This window comes from Rhododendron vialii, chromosome 10a (genome assembly GCF_030253575.1).
Source record: "Rhododendron vialii isolate Sample 1 chromosome 10a, ASM3025357v1".
NCBI lineage: Eukaryota > Viridiplantae > Streptophyta > Magnoliopsida > Ericales > Ericaceae > Rhododendron > Rhododendron vialii.
The window spans coordinates 11,920,217-11,943,788 of record NC_080566.1 but is presented as its reverse complement, the minus strand read 5'-3'; the positions used below and the strand labels follow the sequence as shown (position 1 = coordinate 11,943,788).

At 38.4% G+C, this 23,572-nt stretch overlaps 1 protein-coding gene across 1 annotated transcript; it reads right to left on the bottom strand.

Moving 5' to 3' along the window:
• Nucleotides 1–10,777: 10,777 nt before the first annotated feature.
• On the bottom strand, nt 10,778–12,618 carry LOC131303829 (transcription factor RAX3-like). Its single transcript, XM_058330864.1, has 3 exons — nt 12,242–12,618; nt 11,959–12,088; nt 10,778–11,752 (listed from the first exon to the last, which is right to left on the bottom strand). Exons 1-3 carry the CDS (start codon nt 12,375–12,377, stop codon nt 11,032–11,034), a joined length of 987 nt encoding a protein of 328 aa, XP_058186847.1. The 5' UTR covers nt 12,378–12,618; the 3' UTR covers nt 10,778–11,031.
• Between the last annotated feature and the right edge of the window lie 10,954 nt (nt 12,619–23,572).

Genomic DNA, 23,572 nt, shown 5'->3' with positions numbered 1-23,572 from the left:
GTTCTTGACACTGTCGGCTTGGTGGATATGGCAGCCGGCAAAATGACGAAATTTCGGAGCCCAGGGGAGTTCCCTCGGTTTGACCCAGGAGCCCTCCTCCGCTCCACCGGTCCCCCCTCCGAGCTCTTCCTGCTCCTTCTCGATCAGGATCATCTCCTGATCCCTCCCTTCTCCGTCTCCCCCCTCGCGCCGAGTCCTCTTCTCCGGGGGCTGCTGTGGTGAAACAGGAGTCGCCCTCGAAGTCCGGCGCTAGGAGTACCGGGGACTGTTCCCCTGCCCCGACCAGCTGGCCTCCGACGCTTGAGGTTCAGCACCTCCCGAGTTCCAAGGCCCGCCATTTCCTTGCTTAAACCGGTTCTCTCCGGTGTCTCGCGAATGACTCCCCGAGGCGCGGATGTGCTTCCCTCGGCTTCGTTCTCTCTTCCTACACCTCTTCCGGCTCTCCCTCCTCGGCCCCGTCCTCGACCTGCCCTTGGAACCCCCTGCTGCCTCGGTTTCTTCTTCAAAAAGCCTGTATAAGTTGGGGTGTACCCAAGCAGCTCTGGTGCGTACCGACTTGTTATGGGAATGGCGTAGGCCGCTGTAATCCGGGCCCGGTCAGCGCTTTCCCGAAGCCCATGAACGATTCCCTCAGCTGCAAGACAACCAAAACAATGAATCAATATAAGTACGCAGGGCATAACAAAAACAAAGTATCTACCGAAGAGTAATTTCTACCAACCAGGAGCCCCGGTCCCAAACTGCACTCGGGTAGTGGTATCTACATTCTCCCCGGGCCCGAACATGAAATTGCCGGTCACTGAGATGTAGATGTTTGCCCACTCCTCAGAGTCGGGGAGATGGTCTATAAGGAACGTGTCATACGCCGTCCTGCACGAGAGGTAGTATCGGTTGCTCTCTCGGTTGACTCCTACGAGGTATACTCCGAAGAGTTCCTCGACCCCAAAGGTCAAGTTGAATTGCCTCCTTAGCTCAATAACACTGGTGACGATTCGGTAGGAGTTTACCGTGAGCTGGGAGGAAGTAAGAGAAAGGGTCCGGAGAACTCGTCGGACAAATTGGTGAAGGGGGAATCTAACCCCTCCCTCGGTGATTGCCATCAAGGGGAAAATCAATTCTCCTGGTCGGTGAGGAAGGGTCTTGGGGTTGTTATCAGGAAGCAGCCGGACCTCCACATCCGGAGGGATGCTGTAAACCCTTCTGAACTCGGCGTAGGCAGCCGGGGTCCCTTTAAAATATTGGTTCACGTAGGGACACGGCCTCATCGGCCTCCTTCGTCCCCAAACCTCCTCGGGGGCATCGGCGAATGGACCCGGTCCTTGGCCCGAAGTACTAGGGATTTCCATCTCCCAGGGAGCGAAGGCTGTGACGGGGTGTGAAGCTCTAAGAGGGTCCGAAGGCTCGATGATGTCCAATGGGATTCGGTAAACGGCTTGGGCACGACACTCCTCAAAGATTTCCTCAAGGTCGGCAGAAGAGGAGTTACTGGTACTGTCAAAGGAGACTTCAATAACCATTCGCCCCTACCTAGCAACAAAAAAGAGGTGTAAAAACCCGTTAGCTATATGCTCAGGGAGAAGCAACATGACCTAGCAAACAGGGACGAAATGGTCGTCGCTCCTCGGTATGTTTCTGGGGACCTCTCCCCGAGAAAGGTCTCCGAGGCCGGTGGTTGTTTCTATGGTCTCTGGTTGAAGATTAGCCTCGGGAAGAATGTGGGCCTCGGTTTGAGTTTAAAACTCGGGAAAACTAAGAGCACAGCGCTGGAAGCGCCCAGCGCCGCCGTGGGACGAACAGCGGCGAGCGGCGATATAGCCGCAACGCATGAAGAATGTGGATTAAAGGGAAGAAAACTTGAAGAGAATGATCAAGACGTGAAAATCTGCAACTGAAGATCGTCATACCTGAGTTTCGTGTCGAGATCCGCGTCCAAAACGCTCAAAATCTTGATTGGAAGCTGGAAACAGACGGCGGCGGCAGTTCGACTTCAAAAGCAGAGGAAAAGTGACTGTCTCACCTCTGTCCCTCCTATTTATAATGGGAGAGATGAAGGTCTACGCGGAAAACGAGGCATCGTGCACCGAGCCGTCAGATCTTCGACACGTGTTATCATCGGATGACCATTATCAAGGGATCTGCACCGAGGACAAGCGTCGGATATTCAGACCATAGGCGTAGCGACGCGTGTCACCGAAGCGACGTTTCGTACAAATCAACTGACATGGCACGTGCCGAGACAGCCTGTCTATGATGAGACCTTGGCAACTGCTGACACGTGGCTCTCGTCTCTGACACAAATGGAACCGTATCTACCGAGTCTGGCGTACTCATCGGTAGTTCTCTAAAGAAGGGTCCGAGGCCTGACGACTCATACGATGAGGTCAAGACCCTGAAGCAGGGGTGCAAGGCTCCAGGGGCTTGAGGGGCTATTGTGGGGGCTTCGGTCATGGCCTCGGTAATCTAACCGGACCACCATTAACCGAGGGCTCATATTGGCACGGGCCGGTGTATATCCTTCTATTTACTTGCTCGGTATCAAGTCTCCTGTTGACACTTCAGTTAATTACCGAAGTGTGCATTCCGTTAAGGTCTCTTGGCAGAATGTAGCATAGCAAGAGGGGACCAAGAGCGACATGTGGCGGAAAGGATCATCTAGGTCTGGTCTGGCCATGTGCTTCATAACCGTCTCATCCAACCCATCATCTGTGATGTCATCCGAGGCGGTTATCCGAGCGTATCCTTCACGCGCTAGCTTGGAGCCCAAGTAAACTTAGGTCTATAAATACAAAGGGATACTCATCTTTGAGAGGTATGCCATATTTCCCTAACCTTAGACCTAAACCTCTCTCCCTACATCTAACTTGATCGTCGGAGGGTCACTGGGCTATTCTAGCCATAATGACTTGTTACAGGTTCAGAGGCGGATAAACGGAGCAACGGAAGAAGAATACTAACTCAGGTCAAGGTCCTTCTAAATCGAACCCTTACAGTGTTTGTGAATGTAAGGGTAAAGGAATGTTAAGGAAATGAAACCCACGTTGCTTGGGAGTGGAATAGATGATCATTTAATAACATCTGGGACATTTCCACTCATTGCCAATTGGTTTTGAGATGGATATAAAATTTCTACATGATATCAGAGCGGGGCCCGTTTCACCCCACATTTTATAAAATTCACATTCCACACCTCGCGATGACAAACCAGCGAAAAGGCTGCACGATGATAGGACCCAAAAAGTAGCCACACGTAACAGACCTCAAACGCAGTTGCACGTGAGGGGATGTTAAGGAAATGAATCCCACATTGCTTGGGAGTGGAATGTGTGATCACTTAATAACATTTGGGACCTTTCCACTCATTGCCAATTGATTTTGAGATGGATATAAAGTTTTTACAAGGAAGTGATCATTATCTCAGTTCCACGAAGTTTTTTTTGAATGTCGAAAAAATTTATTTAATCTTTTTTTTTTTTTTTGCTCGGCAAACGAAACTTTTATATCACACTCGAAGGGATACATCGAGGGGGCTCAACCACAATAAGCACACAAAGCTTACGCGATCAAGCAAAGGATAGGAAATAAGAACATACACCTTACAACGTCTTGCAACAGAACATTGGATGAATACACACCTTACCTAAAATCACAAGCACGACTTACAACTTTAACAGCCTAATTCCATCCAAAAAGACCTTAAACTCCTCCACCGTATACACCTTAATGTCGAACTTTGCCTTTACCCACATAGCGACTCTAGATTTTACCTTTTCAACCACTTCCCCAACTGTCAATGTTGCGTTGTTAAACACAACCTCGTTTCGCACTAGCCATAATGACCACAAGGTCGCGAAGAAAGTGGCTTCCCACAATCTTCTCTCCAAGTTTCTAAATCTATTATCCATCCACCACCGGAGATGATTAAGGAGAAATTCGGGACATACCCATTGAACACGCCACCATTCTAGAAATCTCAGTTCCACGAAGTTATATTGGATAAGGATGATGTTGACTCAGGGCTTTGCCGTAGGGCTTTGAAGATGGTTGAGCCTAGGAATGTTTTAAGTCCTGATGATATATAGTCGCTCTATCACTTGTCCCCTCTCTCAGGTGTAGAAGTGTGGCCTTAAGAAGTCGAGATCTGTTGTAAAGGACAAAAGAATCTTGGGGAGAGATCTACCCGTGATGCTATTTTAAAGTTGGAAAGGAGGTTGAATAGATCCAAGAGGAAGAATATCAGAAAAAAGAAATTAATGTATTTCTAAGTTTGGGATTAAGACGGCCAAAGTATCACCAAAGCTAAGGTGGTACCTTTTTCATTATCATCTATTGACATTTGGAATAGGAATTCTATTTTATTTTTAGAATGCTAGTAAGTTTATGGAGTCTGGCGCACGGTTGGGAATTAAAATTATAGGAGGGAGGAACTTTAACTTGAAGAAATTGGTTGAAATGAAAGAGGAGGAAATTGTAGATAGGGAGAACGCCTTGAAGAAGTTTGCGGAGTCAAAAGATCGAGGGAGACATTTCTGATAGGAAGGACGATGCTTCTATCTCTTTGGAGTTTTAGCATCCTTTGTCTTGTGTCCAAGATTTTTAGTGCATCTTCTTTTATTATTATTATTTTTTTTTTTTGCTCGGCAAACGAAACTTTTTTATAAGCTCGAAAGGGGACATCGAGGGGATTACAAAAGGAAAGAGAGCATAACTAGCCCATCCAACAAAAAGTTGAACGGACTCAACACCTCAACATGAGCTACAACTTGAGCTTACGAATACCATCAAAAAACACCTTAAACTCCTCTACCGAATAAATCTTGATTGCGAACTTGGACTTCATCCACATTGCAACCCTCGATTTTATCAATTCCCCCACCACCTCAACACTCGTGGTAGCATTGTTAAACACATAGTCATTTCAGGCTAGCCACAAAGACCACAAATTGGCAAAAAAAGATGCTTCCCAGACATTCTTCTCTAGATTCCGAAATCTGGAGTCAAACCACCATAGAGCCAGATCAAACAACGAGTTCGGACAAACCCATGTAACATGCCACCAATCCATAATTAGGGACCAGATATTCCAAGAGAATTGACAATGCAAGAACAAATGATTCGGGGTTTCGAGATGTAGGGAGCACAAAGGGCAAGATAACGATTGGCCCTCTTGAAGAATATTCCTGGCGGAGAGCACCGATCTCGTTGGAACCCTATCCTGAATCGCTATCCACGAAAAAAATTTCACCTTATGAGGGCAGAGATTTTTCCATAGAGACCCCAAAACTTGGTTCCTGGATTGACCCATCTGTTTCCATCTTCTTTTATTGTTCATGTTAGGTTTTGGTATCTCTTGGTCTTTCGATATGTTTCAGTTTGCTTTCACTTTTGTTTAATTAGGAGCTATGGGCTTTGAGGTATTGTTTGGTGTTTTCGTTTAGGTTTCTTTGTATTCTTAGTAATTAGGTTTTCCTAGCTCAGTTTTTTTATGCTTTGGATGAAGTCTTGCGTCATTTTTCGGTCTTGGATGGCGTATCAATGGTGTGCCCTTGTTCCGTTTAATCTTTGTAATCATTTAGATATAAATATATCAATAAAATCTTTTTTATTGAGCAAAAAAAAATATGCTTCAAGCAGACCACTAGCCTAGTTTTGATTTTCATCATAAGCCACACTATATGGCCCAAAATGTTTAAGCCCAAGGTCGTATTGATAGTAGCCCACACAGTTTATTATATACCTCATCCATGTAGACTTCTGATATGGAATGAGATGTTACAATAAGACCGGGGTAAACGACCTTGTTTTTTTGACCTTTTTTTTGGCTTGGCAAACGAAACTTTTATAAAACTCAAAAGGGTTACATCGAGGGGAAACATCGAAAGCAAACAAGCGCTTACTTTTTTGTCGACTGAAAACAAACATCCAACAGAGAGTTGAATTAATGGATCCACTCCTCAAATACACATTACAAATTCACCTTTCTGATTCCATCAAGAAAGCCGTTAAACTCGCAGCGTTTGGACATTTTCAGATGTACGTTGATCGAGTTCGTGGTCAACACATACTACTTTGGCCAAGAATCCCTCGTTAGTGCATCTCCAACCCATCTTCACATCTCCATTTTGGAGAATCAAGCCACTCCATCTCCATTAAATGGAGACACTCTTCTGATTCTCCATATATGTAGATTCCTCCAAAAATTAGATCCGTCTCCATTTTTTAAAATGCATAGTTTTCAATATATAAATTCAATGTGTACAAAATTTGTACCGTTGAAAATATATATTGATAATACATTTAAAATGAGAATAATGTTTGATATATTTAACAAATAAATTTAGTTATTAGAATAAAGATTTTGGAGGAAAATTAGTATTTTGAAAAGGAATGACGGTTTATTTGAAAAACGGATATAGAAATACAGAATTGTGATTGAAGTATGTATGAATAGTGACGTTCTCTATACACATTTTTTCAACAAAATACAATAATTTGAGTCTCCAAAATAGAGAAATGAAGAGAGTTGGGTTGAAGCTGCTCTTTGGTGATCTTGCCTTTTTCTCCTTTATTACTATCAATTAATACTTCTCTTTTTTTTCTCTCCCACACTATTAGACCAGACTGGTTGAAAAAGTAATACTCCATATCTCTTTCATTTTGACTAGGCAAACACTTGAAGGGGTAATATTAAAGGGAGCTTATACCAAGTCAACCATCTTGACCTTGGCTCTCTTCTACTTCCTCTCTTTTATCTCCTTTTTGACTTCGGGGCACATGAATTGATAACAGTGAATTTTAACAAATTAATTGTCACTGACTATTATATATGCCTTCCGGAACGGTATTTCCTACCGATCTACGCCATTCCTCGTAGTATACTTGACAAAGCGGGAGGTGTGTAGCCGCCCACAGTCTGAACTGGTGACTTGCTTGGGCTCGTATAGAGCTTATGATGTCAATACCACCACTTGTATGTAAGCTAAACCAATCTGTTAACGGCATTCTCATGCTTTCTATATGTGTTGATCATGCACCCCTCATGAACCAACCACCAGCAAGTTCGTACTCTATGGTCTCGTTCATTTTTTACTTATAATTTAATTTTTTATTATTTTTAGAAATTATAAATATGTTATAAATGTGTTATGTGTAACTTTTTATAAGTTAGAATAAAAATCTAAATTATTTACGGGGAGTTACTGACAAAGAGTCAATGAAGAAAATAAGTAGTAAAATAGCTTATTATCACGTGAATTTCCAAGTTTCCTCTAATAATTATGTAGGAATTAAACACTCTTGATTAAGCATCTCCTTTGTCAAAAATGCATGTGCTTTTTACAACTCTAATTAAATATATAGCAAAACACAACGAATGAATCTTAAAATAGTCTCATGTTTTTGGTAAAATAAGTTTATAATAATTTGATAAGTGATTACTCATAATTGTCCCCAAATACCACTATTCATCAAAAAAATTTAAAACAAATAAGTTAGATAAGTTAACCTATAAGTGCTCGCAATGGAGCCTATATCAACAGCTTAATTAGAAGAACTTTTTCGTGCTTAGTTTGACACTTGTTTTTTTAACTCAAAATGTCAATTTTATGCAAATATGCAAAGTTATATTTCCAATGAAAGGAAATATTAAGCACGCAAAGTTAAATTTTGGTTGTAGGTTGTTTGGGGTGTTTTAGCATGTATGCAATTTTCATATTTTGTTGTGCTGTTTTGGTTGGCTTTTTTACCTTCTTTTGGTTTTGGTTCTCAGGGTGGCATTCCAGTGTGCCTATGATCCATTAAACCTTTGTAATCATTTTCAAAGATTTATAAAATCCTTTTTGCCGATTTTTTTTAAAAAAAAGCACGCAAGAAATATATCCATAGCCGACGTAAGTAACCAGATATTTGAAACACATGTAAGTAACAAGATATTTGTCATTTCATTAGTTAGTTCTCATTTTAAATCAAATCAAGAGGTACGTTCCGTGTCGAGGCTAAGTTGAGATTCGAAATTCAGCACATGAATCTCGTTGAGAAAGAGATGAATTTTTTTTTTTTTTTGAAGAGAAAAAAATATTTATATTTATATTTGGAAACAAATTTATAAAAATTAAAAGGATTCTAAGTATGAAAAAGATGAATTAATACATGAGCGTGTTAAATCCATTAATTAACTCTCCCAGTGGATTGTCTTCATTTTTAATTGGAGATATGAATTGATGATAAGGCTAGAATTAATAATGGAGCCACACTCGGATACCCCCCTACATGCTAAAACAGCCTAGCCAGCAAGTAGTTGCCCAAACGTCAAACCACCTTTCCATCTTTGATCCTTTCCACTCCACCATCTTTTCATGGGAGATTGAAGAGCTTTGTTGATGATTGAAAAATTGGCAAAGAAGAAAGATCAACACACCTTTTTAGCTATGATTAATTACAAAAACGGAACAATCAAAGCTAGCTCTTTTATACTTGACCTAGTCTCCCTATGACTGCTCTTAGATCAAAACGGACGGAATCATGGCAATGGAATAATCACCGACGTGTGGCGCTCTTAGAGCATCCGTATCAACCTTTCTACATTTTGGACCAATTTACACTTTAAAAAGTTATTTTATTAAAATTATTCAATTAAAAAATCTATTTTTTATTCGAAAAAAAAAAAGCACCAAACCAAACACTTCTCTCTCTCTAACTCTCTACGCACCAAACAAAACCCGGCCTTCTTTAATTGCTTCGTCATAACCAAACACGCCCGCAATCACGAACGACAACGTGACCCTGTTCGTGATGCTGGCCCGAGAACCAATCATCCCCAGGACGGACCAGCCGTTCAAGACGAGCATCGTGTGTTTGCCAGCAAAGGCGGCAACGAGGACAGGGCCGGGACATCATCATGACGAAGATAGAGAGCTCGCCACATAGGAACCACCCGATTCGAGTGGTGGACGACGTCGACCTGGGGACGGCGAAGCACTTCGAGTACCTCTTCTACATCGATTTTGGCGCGCGAGGAACCAACGCGAGTGAACAGTTTCTCGTGTGTTTCAACGAGGAATTGTAGCTCCGACTACTCCAGGGGCAATTTCAACGAGGCTGGTAGCGCAACTTTTTCGAGGTTTTTATGGAATTGGCTCTCCACTTTAACTTAGAAGAAGGGGTAGAGAGAGAGATGCGGATACTCTTAGGAGCCTAATTAAAACGCCAAAAATTCGCATGGTCCGCACGCACAAGAGTCGTGGACCCGCGTAGATGTGTAACGGTAAAAGTCCCTGGAATATCATGTGGTAGTTAGCTGCTGCTCCGAGAGCACTGAATAATAATCACTCCAGTACTCCAAACACGGAAAAGTCATCTATATCCACTTACGGACAGATACAGCCTCCAGGGGGGTCGCCGCCTCACCCACGTTACATTTTACTTTAGACTTTCAGTAACAATTTATTTTCCAAAAAATTGGAACTAAACGTACAGTTGCTTCCATCCAATTATCTAATACATGTCCATCGAATTCTTTTTTTTTTAACAAGTATAGGTTCATGCATGAAAATCAGCTACGATAATATTTTTAGTATTATTTTTGTATTTTCTAGTGGCAAAAAAAGAACATTCATTTCCAACAGTATAATTCGTTTAGTATTCACACACCCACCATGAAAATCCTGCGTCCATCCCGGCCATATCCACTTGATATAGTCACCCTGTTCCGCTAAGGGTCCTTACAAAATAAATACTTATTTATAACTTTTAAACTTAAAACAATATATTTACAAAAATAATTTTTCATTTTTTTTTTGCACCGTTCACAAGATCTCGTTAAGATCTATCAAATAAGATCTATATTCACAAAAAAATTATTTCAATAAGTCCATTACTTTTAAGTTTGAAAATCACAAATAAGTACTTAATTTTTAAGAACCCTTATCGGAACACAAAATACTGTTAATTAGTTGAACGGTGGATTTATTTTTTATTGATTAGCAAAAAAATTTTAACGGTGGATTTCATTATTGTAAGTCGGGTGGTATATCATGTCATTCTAATTGAGACATACTTTTAAGACATTGATGGTTTTTTTTCCTCTCTTGTTTTTTTAGCTTGTTGCATGTAAATCTTACTCAAGTTAATATAGTACTAATTCTTCTTGTCAAAAGAAAAGAAAAAGGGATCCATCCAATACCGACTAGCAAATAGGAGTTTGTTGACTCTATCTCTAGACAAGGGTGTCAAAAATAATTTTTATAACACTATCAACATCGTCCACAACGTTCAGTTGGAGCTTGTAACAAAAAGAAGAAGAAGGTAGGAGTCGTTTGCTTGAAGGGACTAATAGTTAACAGATACATAATGTTATTAGATCTACAGTATTTTCAATTGATTAATAGTCTTCGGGTTAATAATATCACACCTCTCATTGTATTGGATGCCCAGACAATGTACAAGAATGTATCGTAGGCATGTTTTATCGGAGTCATAAATAATTTAACCACACCTCAAATATTTGGTCACCTTGGATAAATACAATTTGCTCATTATATCGATCTGGTTAAAAAAAGAGGCCATATAGCAAGTGGAGCGGTAGCCAAATAGGAGTAGTAGGCACCATGTAATCCCGTGCATTTGGTAGATATTCAAATTTCACTAACTACAACTAACAAAGCTGACCTTCACAAAGGAAAAAAAAACAAGTAAAACATGCCATGTATATGTAAATTGTAAAAAGAGTAACATGTGGAGTATTTACATTAGATAAGACTTAAAATGTGGTGCTCAAATGTAATTGATCAACGTTGAACTACTTATAAATAAATCAAGCAAATATTACAAATTTCACTTGTCCGAATAAAGTGAAATACAGAAAGAAAAAAAAAAGAAAGAAAGAAAGAAAGAAAGAAAGAAAAGAAAAGATGAGATGCAAATCCCTCAATTTTCAAGATCAATATTAGGGTTTCAGCTGAAACACCAAAAACAGAGAATTCTCTAGCCAGCATTATAAATTACTCCATTAATGTACACCACCATCAAAAGTTGCTATTATTGTATCCCAAAGTACCTGGACTCATCCAATGTGCAATATTCTTGTACTGCCCTTTTCTGGAAATCTTCACAATTGGAGACCATAGGAGGGTACCCCAGATACTTTATGTCCCCCCAATTTGTACTTTCTCCAGAACCACCATTTTCTATCTCCACTCCTGAAAAACTCACCATTCCATCTACTTGCTGTGTTGTATTGCAAGTATATTCGTTCAGCTCAATTGGGTAATTGTTGAATTCTTGAAACATGGGGGTTGAAGATGCAAATGAATTGATCATAGAGTAGTCATATATTTGTTCTTGGGAGGTTGAAATATCATCACAAGGGTCTTGGAAATTAGGGCTGATGATCAATTTGTTGCCTGGCTTCGGATCGTCGCTGTCGGCGAACCTTCCTCCTAGATTGACAAGAAGTTTCTTTAGTGATTCTTGGTCCTTGAGATGATCCTCGAGGGTGAAATTCACGGCCGAGTGCGTCACGGGCGTCAGCGTTGGTGGCTCTGGCCAGTAGGGGATTTGGTTAATCATCATGGCATCATGAGAAACCATGAAAGTCTCGACCTCCCTCTTCATCTCTTTCTGGAGATTACTACTCGCTCGCCGTGCCTGTTGTTCTTTCCGTTGCCTTCCCATAAGCTTTCTCTTTAACCTCGTGTTCCAGTAGTTCTTGATGTCATTATCCGTACGTCCCGGTAATTGTGCTGCAATGATAGACCACCTGCGTGTTCCAAGAGGACATATATATTTGATCTTTTCAACACTAGAATGTATCATTGAAAATTATGCGACACATGACCGCCTTCATGTCTTAGGTCCTTTTAATCTCTGTAATTTTGTTTGAGACTAATAAAAAAAAAAATTTCGCTTTTAAAAAAAAAATACAAACTATGGGACAAATAAAACCACAAAAAGTAAAGTAATTACCTGCTACCAATACTTAGATAGAGGCTGCAAATTATGTTATCTTCTTCCTCCGAAAACCCTCCATGTTTGATATTCGGCCGGAGATAATTCAACCATCTGAGCCGACAGCTTTTCCCGCATCTCTTAAGGCCTAAAACCACCACTTAGCAATTTATAATTTACTCAAAGGAAAAAAAATATAACTATGAACCCCGAATGTTGTTGTGGTGGCATGACTTATATATGAAGTGTACTTAATTAGAGATGTGGGACTTTTGAAGGTAGAGATGTGAGATTCAATTACCTATCTTTTGGGGTAAGGCAATCCAGTTGCCGCCGGTGCCGTGCTCGTCGATGTAAGATTTGAGCTTGGCATCTTCCTCCGGCGACCATGGCCCTCTCTTGACGTTGGCTTTGTCACAACAAGGAGCTCTGCCCATGCTTTCTGTGTGTTGTATGTCACCTCTTGATGTTTATATATACTAGTATAATAGTATGATGAGAGAGAGAGAGAGAGAGAGAGAGGATGGAGGGAGACTATAATAGCTGGAGAGACATGGAACCGGATTTCAAAAAGTGGTGTGTGAAAAAGGTGGACCTTTATGGCTTGAATAATGGATAAATTTAAAATGCCAGAACAGGAGAGACCATGGTTTTTCTCATTGTCTTTCTTAGTCCAGAATCTAATGTCATGCTATAATTCAGCATCCTCTCTCTCTCTCTCTCTCTCTCTCTCTCTCTCTCTGCATACACAAACTATAAAATATGGTATAGTACACTACTGATACAGGAAGAGGCTCCTCCCATGGTAACTGTCATCAAAAGTGAGCGAAACATTCTGTATACCTCTTTGAAAAGATTAACCAAAAAAATTGACTTAATCAGACATATAATTAAAAGAACTAATTACACTTGTGCAAGAAAAAAAAGTACACAATTGAAATTAAACAATATTTCTCTATCACATATGTTAATGGCACATATGCCACATATATGAATGAAATTACAGATTTGATTGGTGCATGAAGCTTCTCGTGAAGCTCATATTTTGCATCGATATACGCTCTTCTACATGTAATTCATGTACAGAATAAACGATGTCGATTATTTTTTACCTGAAAAATAACTTATATTTCAACTGAAAAATAATCAGAAGCGGTCATATGTTAATGTAGAAATCCCGATTAAAGTGAATAATCTATATGGCCTAATTAACTATAGTCGTACATACTACATAAGCCCCCACAATTTCTTCATTTTTGGGGTCAGGATTCTTCAATTTGTTCATTTGTGCACCCTTTTCGAGTATCCTTAATTTGATACCAAAAACCTTTTACTCCCTTTGTTCCCATTTGTTAGTCCCGGTTGAGGTTTTCAAGTTATTACGGGAACATAATTATTGTATTGTTATATTTTTATTGAGAGAAATTTATTCACGGCTCCGCGCAATCTCAGCCGTCCATTTTGACAATCAATGATCCAGATTTTTAGAAAAAACTATTCGCGTGAAGAGTTAAACTATTCTAGCGAATAATTTTTTCAAAATCCAAACTGTTCAAAACATATTTAAATACTCACGATTGAGCATCGTAAATTATTTTCACGGCTCTGCCAAAAAAGTTTTTCTCATTTTTATTTCCTCTTGTTACCCTTCAAATCTTTTTGAAACATCATAATTGCCTTTATTGCTATTAATTAAGTTCAAAATGAAGGTTAAAAAAGTAAACGCATAAACTTTTGCCTATCACTTTTGAACTGAATTAAACAATCTTTTTGAGACAACAAAAGTGACAAACAGGGGAGGATATTTTATACCTCAATTAATGACCGGCCAATAGCTATACTAAAAGTCATGTTGATTAGATATCGATTAACATGAGTAGGCATAGGCGGATCTACATTTTTCTTTTCTCGGCAAACGAAACATTTTATAAATCTCGAAATGGGTACATCAAGGGAAAGTGAAAAATAAGAGAAGTACACGATGCTATCCAACCAAGGTTGAATAGAAAGACCGCCTAAAAATTATATTACAACTTCACTTTCCAAATTCCATCGAGATATCCTTTGAAGTCCTCCACTGTGTAGACTCTAATGTCAAACTTGGCCTTCATCTACATGGCCACTCGAGTTTTAATTAGATCCACTACCTCCCATGTCTGTGTTGAAACATTGTTGAAAATAAGCTCATCCCTCACTAACCAGATAGACCAAAGAGTTGCAAAAAAACAAACCTCCCAAATACATTTCTCCAGGTTCTGAGCAAGCGGGGTCAATTGACCCCACTAAGCGGTAAAATTTCTCGAGGATATATATATATATATTGTTTTGGGTATTTTAAATAACTTTGCCCTAAAGATTTCATACTTTGTGGTTATAATTATTGGCCTGCAAATTTTGTACGTGGTGTTAAATCTTATGGTTCTTACACCATAAATTTTATCGTTGCCCCACGTATGAAATGGAAATTACACCATTTCCAACCATTAAAATGTCTCTCTCTCTGATCTGGAAAAAGTGAAGCTCTATGAGTTATGGAATGAGCTTTTGCTTCCTCTTAGATGCAATGTAATGACCCGAATTTTCACGTCAATTTTTTTTAAACATTTTATTATAATTCTTTTACTAAAAATCATTTTATCATTTATTAAAGTGGTTGTATTATAATTTAACTCTAGGAGCTAGCCATTAAAACCCCTTTGATATCATAGGATTTTTTTTAATATCTTGAACCATGATATTCTTGTACCCAACTATTATAGAACCTTAGCTCTACTTCATAATCCTAAAATCTAGGATAAGATTACATTGGATTATGATAAGATATGATTGGATATCCTAAGATATACTTAGATATTCTTAAGATTTGATATGGATTCACTAAGATTTAATATTGGATTTTATTAGATATTATATAGATTTCATTGGATTTTATTAGATATTATTTAGATTTTGTTAGATATTATATAGATTTTATTGGATATTATATAAGATATTGTTAGATATATTAAGATTTGATTGGATTTTATTAGATATTATAAAGATTTTGTAGATTTTATTGGATATTATAAGATTTGATTAGATATTATTAGATATAATTGGATTTTCTTAGATTTAATTTAGATATTATTAGATTTTATAAGATATGGTTATGATTATATAAGATATGATTTGATTTGATTTGATCTAGATATAATCTAGAATCTTCTTTCTACTAGTATAAATAGGCTTCACCCCTCCCCTCCACTCCACACACCACACCTCACTTCCTCACTTCTCATTCCAATTGTTAGCTTAGAGAGAGAATAGAAGGGGAGAAAGAGAAAGAGGGGAAAAAAAACTATTCTCTTTAAATTCTTCGATCAAGCCGAAACGACGTTACTTCGTCCGCATTTTCACCTGACGTACTTCATAGCTGCTCTACCGCCAAGAAGAACGGTAGAAACCTCATGTCTGCTCACCTAAGTATAATGTTGATGTGCTAAATGTTTAGCTATTTATATAATATTTTTAGGATATCATATGATTAAATTGTTTAAATTGAAAAGTTGATTTTATCGTTGTAATGCTTAATTAACTGCATGTTTGATGATAAGTTGTGATGTTATAATTTTCAATGTTGTCGAAAATAGAGATGCATGAAATTAGTGATTTATCGCACGATTGTAGCAAGCTTTCAAAGAATAATGTGAACGCGAGAAAATGATACATGATTACGAGACACGAGAAATGAGAAGTGGAATATAAAAAGTAAAAAGAAAATGAAATGTGAAAGATTAATAATTGTGTGAGCATGACAACCCGATGGAATCTGAAAGAATGGTTAGCGGAATCATGACTCGGGTGTGCATGTGTGTGAGCTTGAGAACCTGATGGAATCTGAAAGATGGTTAGCGGAATCATGGCTCAGGTGTGCGTGTATGAGCTTGAGAGCCCGATGGAATCTGAAAGATGGTTAGCGGAATCAGTGCTTTTGGGTAGCAAAATCTGAACTTAGCCTGGGAACCCGGTAGGTCCTGAAAGATGGTCAGCGAAACCAGTGCTCGAGTAAATAAAATGGAAAGGGGAATCGATACTTGGAAAATGATGACAAGGTTTTCGATACACTGCGATAACTCTGAAAGACACCGACACCTTTGATTATTTTTGTGATGCTAAATTTTGTTTTTTATAAATTGTTATATATTATTTTTGTTAGTGTATGGGACATAGGGGTAAGAGTTAGCTATTGGGCTTAATTGCTCACGGTGTTACTTTTGTGATTCTGGCATCTTATGCCAGAATTTAGAGACGAACAGTGGGGATTTTATAATTTGAAAGAGTTCGGTGCTGAGTAAAATAATGCAGAAGAAGACGATCGTCCAGAGGAGTGAAAGTCACCTTAGTACTCCTCCCTCATCAATTTAAATAAGTGTAACACGAATTCGAAGATAATTTGGCTTGTAATGACGTTATGTTTTGTTTTATTTAATAAATGTTAGAAGATTTATTAAATTAACGTTTTCTAAAATCGGAGCGTTACATGCAAGGTCTATCTCTTACTCAACAGCCTCTCTCCATCTTCTTTAGCAAACAAATTTGAATACCATGACCCATGAGCAATTGAGCCATGACTATAATATTAGGTAAAACTACACCTTAGGTTCTAATTTGAAAGTGGTTTGCATAAACTTGGGACAAAATTGATTATTTTTTCAATTGGTAGCTTTTAGTTTTCTTCTGTGATTATAAATTTGTAGATTGAAGAACTTGAGTGGGTCGTGTATTTGCAAGCCAAAATTCATCCTTAGGAAAGTTTTTTCTCGCCAAGTTTGATAGTAAATATATGGGTTAATTCCAGATACACCCCTTATACTTAGGTCATTTTTCAACTACACCCCCTCTACTTCATTTTTAATCACTCACACCCCTTGTACTTAAGACTAGTTTGGAACTGTTAGTATTTCCGTCCAAAGTAACGAAAATACTGAAATATACCCATTCGTATTCCCTTTCTTTGAAAAATCATAACTTATTCATACAAGGTCCAAAAATACTCAAACCAGCGCCCAAACTTGCGTAACATCCATATGTATCTACTGTAAAAATTGAAAGATTAGTTATCAACCAAATATTGTCCAAATTTCAAAAGAACAAGCTGTTCTACAGAAAAACAGGGCAGCCGATCATGTTTTCGTAGAAAATCCATAACTAATTCATTTCAACTCCAAAAATATTGAAACCAACTCTCAAAGTTTCGTAACGTAAAGTATTATTCTCAGTAAAAATATCAGATTCATAACTTAATAGGATAGTTCCCAGAAATAAAAAGAAGATGGCTCTGCCCAGATTTCGAAACATGTGCATCAGTTCATATTCCGAAAATCATAACTAATTCTGTGTTGATTGGTTTTGCATGTTCTTGGTATCAAAATTTTTGTCTTTAAACGTACTTTAAAAGTTATGAAGACTTCAAAAATTGAATCATAGCAGAAGGTTTCTCAAAATACGAATTTGTGATGGTCCATAAAGCTGTCAAGAAAGTTTAAGAAGTTACCGGCAAGAAAATAAGTTTTCCGACGAGAGAATGGTGACGGGAGGTGGTGGCTCATGGTGGAACTGAGGTGGGGGGTGGAAGAACACCATCCTCCTCCTCTTTCTTCAAATTTTGTAGCTCCCTCCCTCAAAAATTAAAATACATGTTTGACTAGTTTTTACCAAGATGATAAAAAAAATGTTATAACCAAATATATTTACACATGCATGAGTGTAATTCTAGGTGTCAAATTGGCCATGCCATGTGTCTACAAGCATGACATGTGTACTTGCATGCGCAAGTGGTACCAGACGCTCGAGCACACACGTAGCCGAGAAGCTGTCCGGGTTTCGGTCTCAGAAAAATATGAAATTTACACAGTACCCTAAATAAATTATCCTTAGAATAACCCCATTCTCGGAATTTCAAGAAAAAATCCAGAACACATAGATTTGAAATTTCTGGCCAATTGACTTGTAAAACATGTTCGTGACTCCGTCCGCGACCAATAATTAATGGTAGTGATGAATTATCATTGTAAATGGGTTTTGGGATCAATTTGGTCTTAGAGAAGATGTTTTAGAAGGAAAAATTCCCTCCAACAAGCCATTACCTGCTTTTCCGTTATTTTGGACGGAAATACTAACAGTTCCAAACTAGTCTTAAGTACAAGGGGTGTGAGTGATTAAAAATGAAGTAGAGGGGGTGTAGTTGAAAAATGACCTAAGTACAGGGGGTGTATCTGGAATTAACCCTAAATATATACAGTTCTTCAGTCTGTTTTTTCAAATTGTTTACTACTTGCTTTGGTTACTTCTAATTCAACGCTTTAAATTTCGTTTGGTAAGTTAGGCCGTTATTAATCTAACCTAAGGTGACCCCATTGTTCCAAATTTCTGGGTCCACCCTTGAGTAGGAACGGATTTCTTTTGAGAAAAAAAAATCTTTATCGCGTAGGATCGAACTAATTTTCATCAAGATATTGATTGATATCTGATTAGCAAGAATTTTGGCACGATTAATAGTTTTGAGGAGTCTAAAAACACAAACGGAACTGATCATCAAAGTGGCCCCGGAATGACCCAATAATGGGTAAAACTGGATGTTCTAGTCCATTTTCATGACGGGGAGGGATGCTCCCTTTATAGTTTGCTAACCTAAATACAAGAAGAATGAAGCAAATAAATAGTAGGTTGTCCCAATAAAAAAGCTTTTTGCTAAACAAAAGAGATTTAGTAGAGGCCGGGTGGCTGTTTTCAGGTAGTCTTTTTTCGGTTTCTTCTGTGTGTGGTGGTTGTGGTTGTAAGCGTCCCCTTTGTTTGGTGGCTGTTTTTAGGTTTAGGTGGTTGTTTATGGTGTTTCTTAGGGTTTGGGCTTGGCCTTTTTTGTTGGTCTCTTGCCAACATTTTGGGTCACTGGTAGCTTTAGGTTAGTAATTTTTCCTTCGGATGCCCTTGTCCTTTTAATCTTTGTATCTTTTTCAGAAATTAATAAATTTCTTTTGCTGAGCAAAAAAAATACGGACGTACAAAGATTAAAGGGATTAAGGCACACCGAAGAAAAAACGCCACTCAAAACCCAAAACATCCAAAAAGGCAACCCGCGAACCATCGAAATTAACCTCTAGAATAGTCCCAATAAGAATTAACCTCTAGAAAACCTGCATGCATCAGAACTTAGTTATAAAACCCAGATAGTCAAGGCATGGTAATGGCTAGGCTGAAAAAGTAGGAAGAAAAGATCTAAAGGACCCAAATGCTTGAATATATTAGTGATCACATTATAGAATTTGAGGCTTTCCCTTTTTCTATGGTAGGTGACCAAATGGCCAACCAATTGAGTGAAAGTGGCCGTGGTAGATGGTAGAATGCAAATTGATGGCTGGAAATCACCTCCAAACATCGAATACAAATTTATAAGTTACCATGCGAATCCGTTTTGGGTGACGAAATTAATAGTGAAAAAAGATATAATCTCAAATGATAGATAAATCCATCGGACTAAAAGTGATAAATCCAACACTATCGCGAGAGATAGTGGTGGATTAGCTCATGTTTGGTGTTTGGGTAGAGTTGTGGCCTCTTCAACCGCTGTTATCGAAGCTTGGCCCTTCAAATTGCCTGTAGTACTGCTATGGAATCGAACTACTCTGAAGTCATTTTCGAATCGGATTGCCAAGGGCTGATCAACGACGTCAAGCTTTCTTGTCCTTGGGAAATCTACTCCGCGGTGGAAGACATAGAAGTATGGTCTTAGTCTAGAAGATGGTCTATTGTTTGGTGTAATAGGGAGAAAAACATGTAGCATACTGGCTTGCTTCTTCTTGCCTTAGTAGATTTCATGTTATTCAGCCAGGTTGTATCCCACTTGAGTTGGAAGTTTTTCTTGCTAAAGATGTAATTCGTCCTTAGTTTCTATATAAATTTGATCCTTTCACAAAAAAGAAAAAAAAAACTTCAAGGTATTATACATATATATGCCACACTTTTGTAAAATTGTGTATTCGATCGATGCAAGTTTAGTTAATTCAGATCGAGTATAAATTCTTTATCTAGGAGTATATAGTTTAAATCGTTTCATATCCAATCAAGCAAACAGTCCTGCATCGATCTATATGAATTGATCAATCTTGATTTCTTATACAAAAAATCAAGGGAGAGCAAGAGGGGAAGCGGAAATCATATCTACGATGATATATTGTACAAGACCTTGATAGACCATATATCGGTTTTGTACTTATTATTTGTGTGTTGCTTAGTAAATTGGCGTACCCATAGTTTGTTTTTGTTTTTTTGAAAGATCGCAGAGTGACATACGGTATATTTGGCTAAGCAGAGATGGCATGGACGTAGGCAACTAAGGACAATGTCAACATTATATGTTAAGGACCCCACGTTACGTACATCACATGATATAAGGATACAGAGTCCACGAAACAATTGAGTCTAACAACTCATGTAATACAAGAAGTAAGTCACAGTTGGTAACATACGCTTTGTTTATGAGGTAGAAACAAAGAAAGAAAAGAAAAGTCAATTAAGGAAAGAACATCCACACGCAGGTGGACAGATTCAAATTCCTGACCTCTCAATGAAATATGAAGGTATACTCGGTCGAGGATTTTAAGGGTTATCTTGATGGTGTGAGAAAGGTAAAAGTGTAATGTTTTGTTTAGGTGTCGTGTGGTCCAATTTTCTGTTGGACGCTGTTTTTTCATGTCTCTTGTGCTCGTAAGCGTCTGTGCTTAACGAGCTTGCCTCTCGATGTACCCCTTTCGAGATAATAAATTCTTCGTTTTGCCGAGAAAAAAAAAACAACTGAGCTAGTCCCAGTTGGCGACATACGCTTTGTTTATAGTAAGTGGAAAAAATGTGGGACAAATGACCTCTCAATGAAATGTAAGAGTCCTAAACAACTGAGCTAGTCCCGGTTGGCAACATACACTTTGTTTATAGTAAGTGGAAAAAATGTGGGACAAATGACCTCTCAATGAAATGTAAGAGTCCTGAACAACTGAGCTAGTCCCAGTTGACGACATACGCTTTGTTTATAGTAAGTGGCAAAAATGTAGGACAAATACAAATGACCTCTCAATATTTAAGTTCCTTTAGTTTTTTTTTTTTTTCTTTTTGGGTACTTCGGAAAATTTAAGTTCCTTATGTCAATACAACACATTTTTAGCTTTTAAGTTCTCTCATATCGTGTATGTTGATCAGTACAAATTAATTTTCTAAGATAGAAAAATACGCTTAGCTAGCCATGTATCGCACAGGTTTAGTGCTAGTAAGAAAACAAATAAAGCAAAGCCCATAATCACATCTTATAAAATTTGCCAACTCGGGGGACAACTCTGTGTTGTCTCTAATCTCAACCATCCAAAAGCTCTTTCGTGAAAGAGTTCTTTTGAAATTCGGATTATTGATCGTCGAGACAGACGGTCAAATGAGGAGACAACACAGATTTTGTCACTTTGTTGTCCCTGGAATTCGTAGTTTGATGATCTGTAGAGAGAGAGTATTATAAGGTGGTGGCCAACCAAGACGACTGTTTCTTTAATTTTCTCCGTGTTGAAAAAGTCGGGGTGCTTTTCTCTCTGCAATGAACTTTTGTTTTCTGTTTTTTGGTGACGAAGGAATCACTCTACTGTAGGACCACTAATTGGACTCATCCATGGAGCGTAAACCTCTCGGCGACTGAAGCATACCACCGCCCCACCCGGCCACCAGGTACATCTTGGGTACCAACCCCCGCAAGAAATCGAATCCTGGCATTTTCCAGGCAATAGACTCGCCTTTACCGCTGGGGCAACTCTAGGGGTGGTACTTTAAATTTAACTTATTTTTGGTTGAATAATTACAATGAACTTTATGAACTAGTAAACGGATAAATATGTAAAACTAAGTGAAATTCAAAACACTCAAATCTAAGTAAACGATAAACTGATTACAAAGCCACCTTTGAATTTTTGCCCTTTTTCATTTTCTTCAGCCAAAGTCAATCCTGGATTCATCGTCTTACTTTCGGTGTTAATCTCTCTCTCTCTCTCTCTCTCTCTCTCTCTCTCTCTCTCTCTCTCTCTCTCTCTCTCTCTCTCTCTCTCTCTATTTTGTTCTTTATAGTTTTTTTTTCCCTCGACGATCAACGGTATCTGAAACAGCTTACAAGCATCTCGACGAATCCCATTTTCGGTCCGGTCAAAGATAAATCATCCAAACCGGAACTAGAAAATTATTAATAATAAAAAATTTTCTTGTGGCCGGACACAAACATTCAAACTATAGTCAATTGTATGAAGAGCAAACCTACTGACCAAGCTGATTCTCAAAGCGCTGAAAGAGTCTTTCTTGATAGTCTGTTAAAACTTGAAACCCAAACAGCTCAATCCGAGTCCTACCTTCTTCTTTTTTTCAATATTTAAAATTCGATATGGGATTCACATATTCTAAATCCTGGTATCCTTTAGGAGGCAAATTGATTATTGAATGTCGGACTTATGGCCGTGCTTAACATTGATTTCTTTTGGAAAGTTTGATTTATTTTAAGTGAACTTCTCGAATAGATTGGTCAAAAGACAATTATTTTCCTATCATCGTGATTAGAAGAATAGGAAAATTTCTGTAAAAAAATAGTTCAAATTAACAATAATTTACGGGCGGAAAATCAAATGAGCCTACATTAATGATTTATGGAAAAAATATTAATCCTGTGATATGAACCTGGTACATTTTGAAAAATGAAGATCTTTAGAATATTTACCGAAAAGACCCTTCTGATGAGATTTGTAGCATAGCAACCAACCCCCTATTCTAGTGTATGTGATCTTTTCTTTCAATTCGTCTTCGTATCTTGTGAAGCAAAGAATGCCCCAAACAATTCTTTTGAAATATTACCTTCGACGCAGTGCGAAAGGTGCGATAGCTGAGTGTGTGGAATTTAAGAAAAGTACTAACCGTTGCCCAATGCATGATGTTTAATTAGCCTTTGGTTAGCATAAAAAAAATTACTATTAAAATGCATGAATCATACTTGTATATGTGGAAAAAAGTTGAGAAATGTGATAATTGCATTGGAATTTAAAGCTAAATATTTTGACATCATTACTACTTTATCCAACCCTCATTAATTATGTGGTAATTAGCAACAACCAAAAATTTAAAGTACAATTTGCTAGCCCAAGTTTAAGGTTAAAAAATAGGAAATCCCAGTCGAGGCACGTGGGCCTAATGCTCCCTCCGCCGTTGACGTCTAATAGTTACTACTGCAATTCCTTTGTTTTATTGCTTGGAGATAAAACAACTCTTCTTTTTAATTCCTAGGTAATTAAAAATAAAAATGTGAGGATAAATTTTGGGTATGATAATTTAATTTTCAGGTTATTTTTTGGTGTTTGGTGATAGTAAGACTAGTTTCTAATAAGCCTATGTTTTGGCAAGTGAACAGTGTGTTGTTGCCAATATATGTTGTTGTTTTTGGCAACTTTTGATCTGATCCGGCTCGCTTCGAGTTGCCGCCGGTGGTTATTGTTGGGTAACCCCAGTCAAGGGCCTAATGGCGAATGGCAGCTCTAGCGACTAGTGGTGGTTGGGGTATAAATCATGTGGGCTTTGCTGAGTTCAGCTG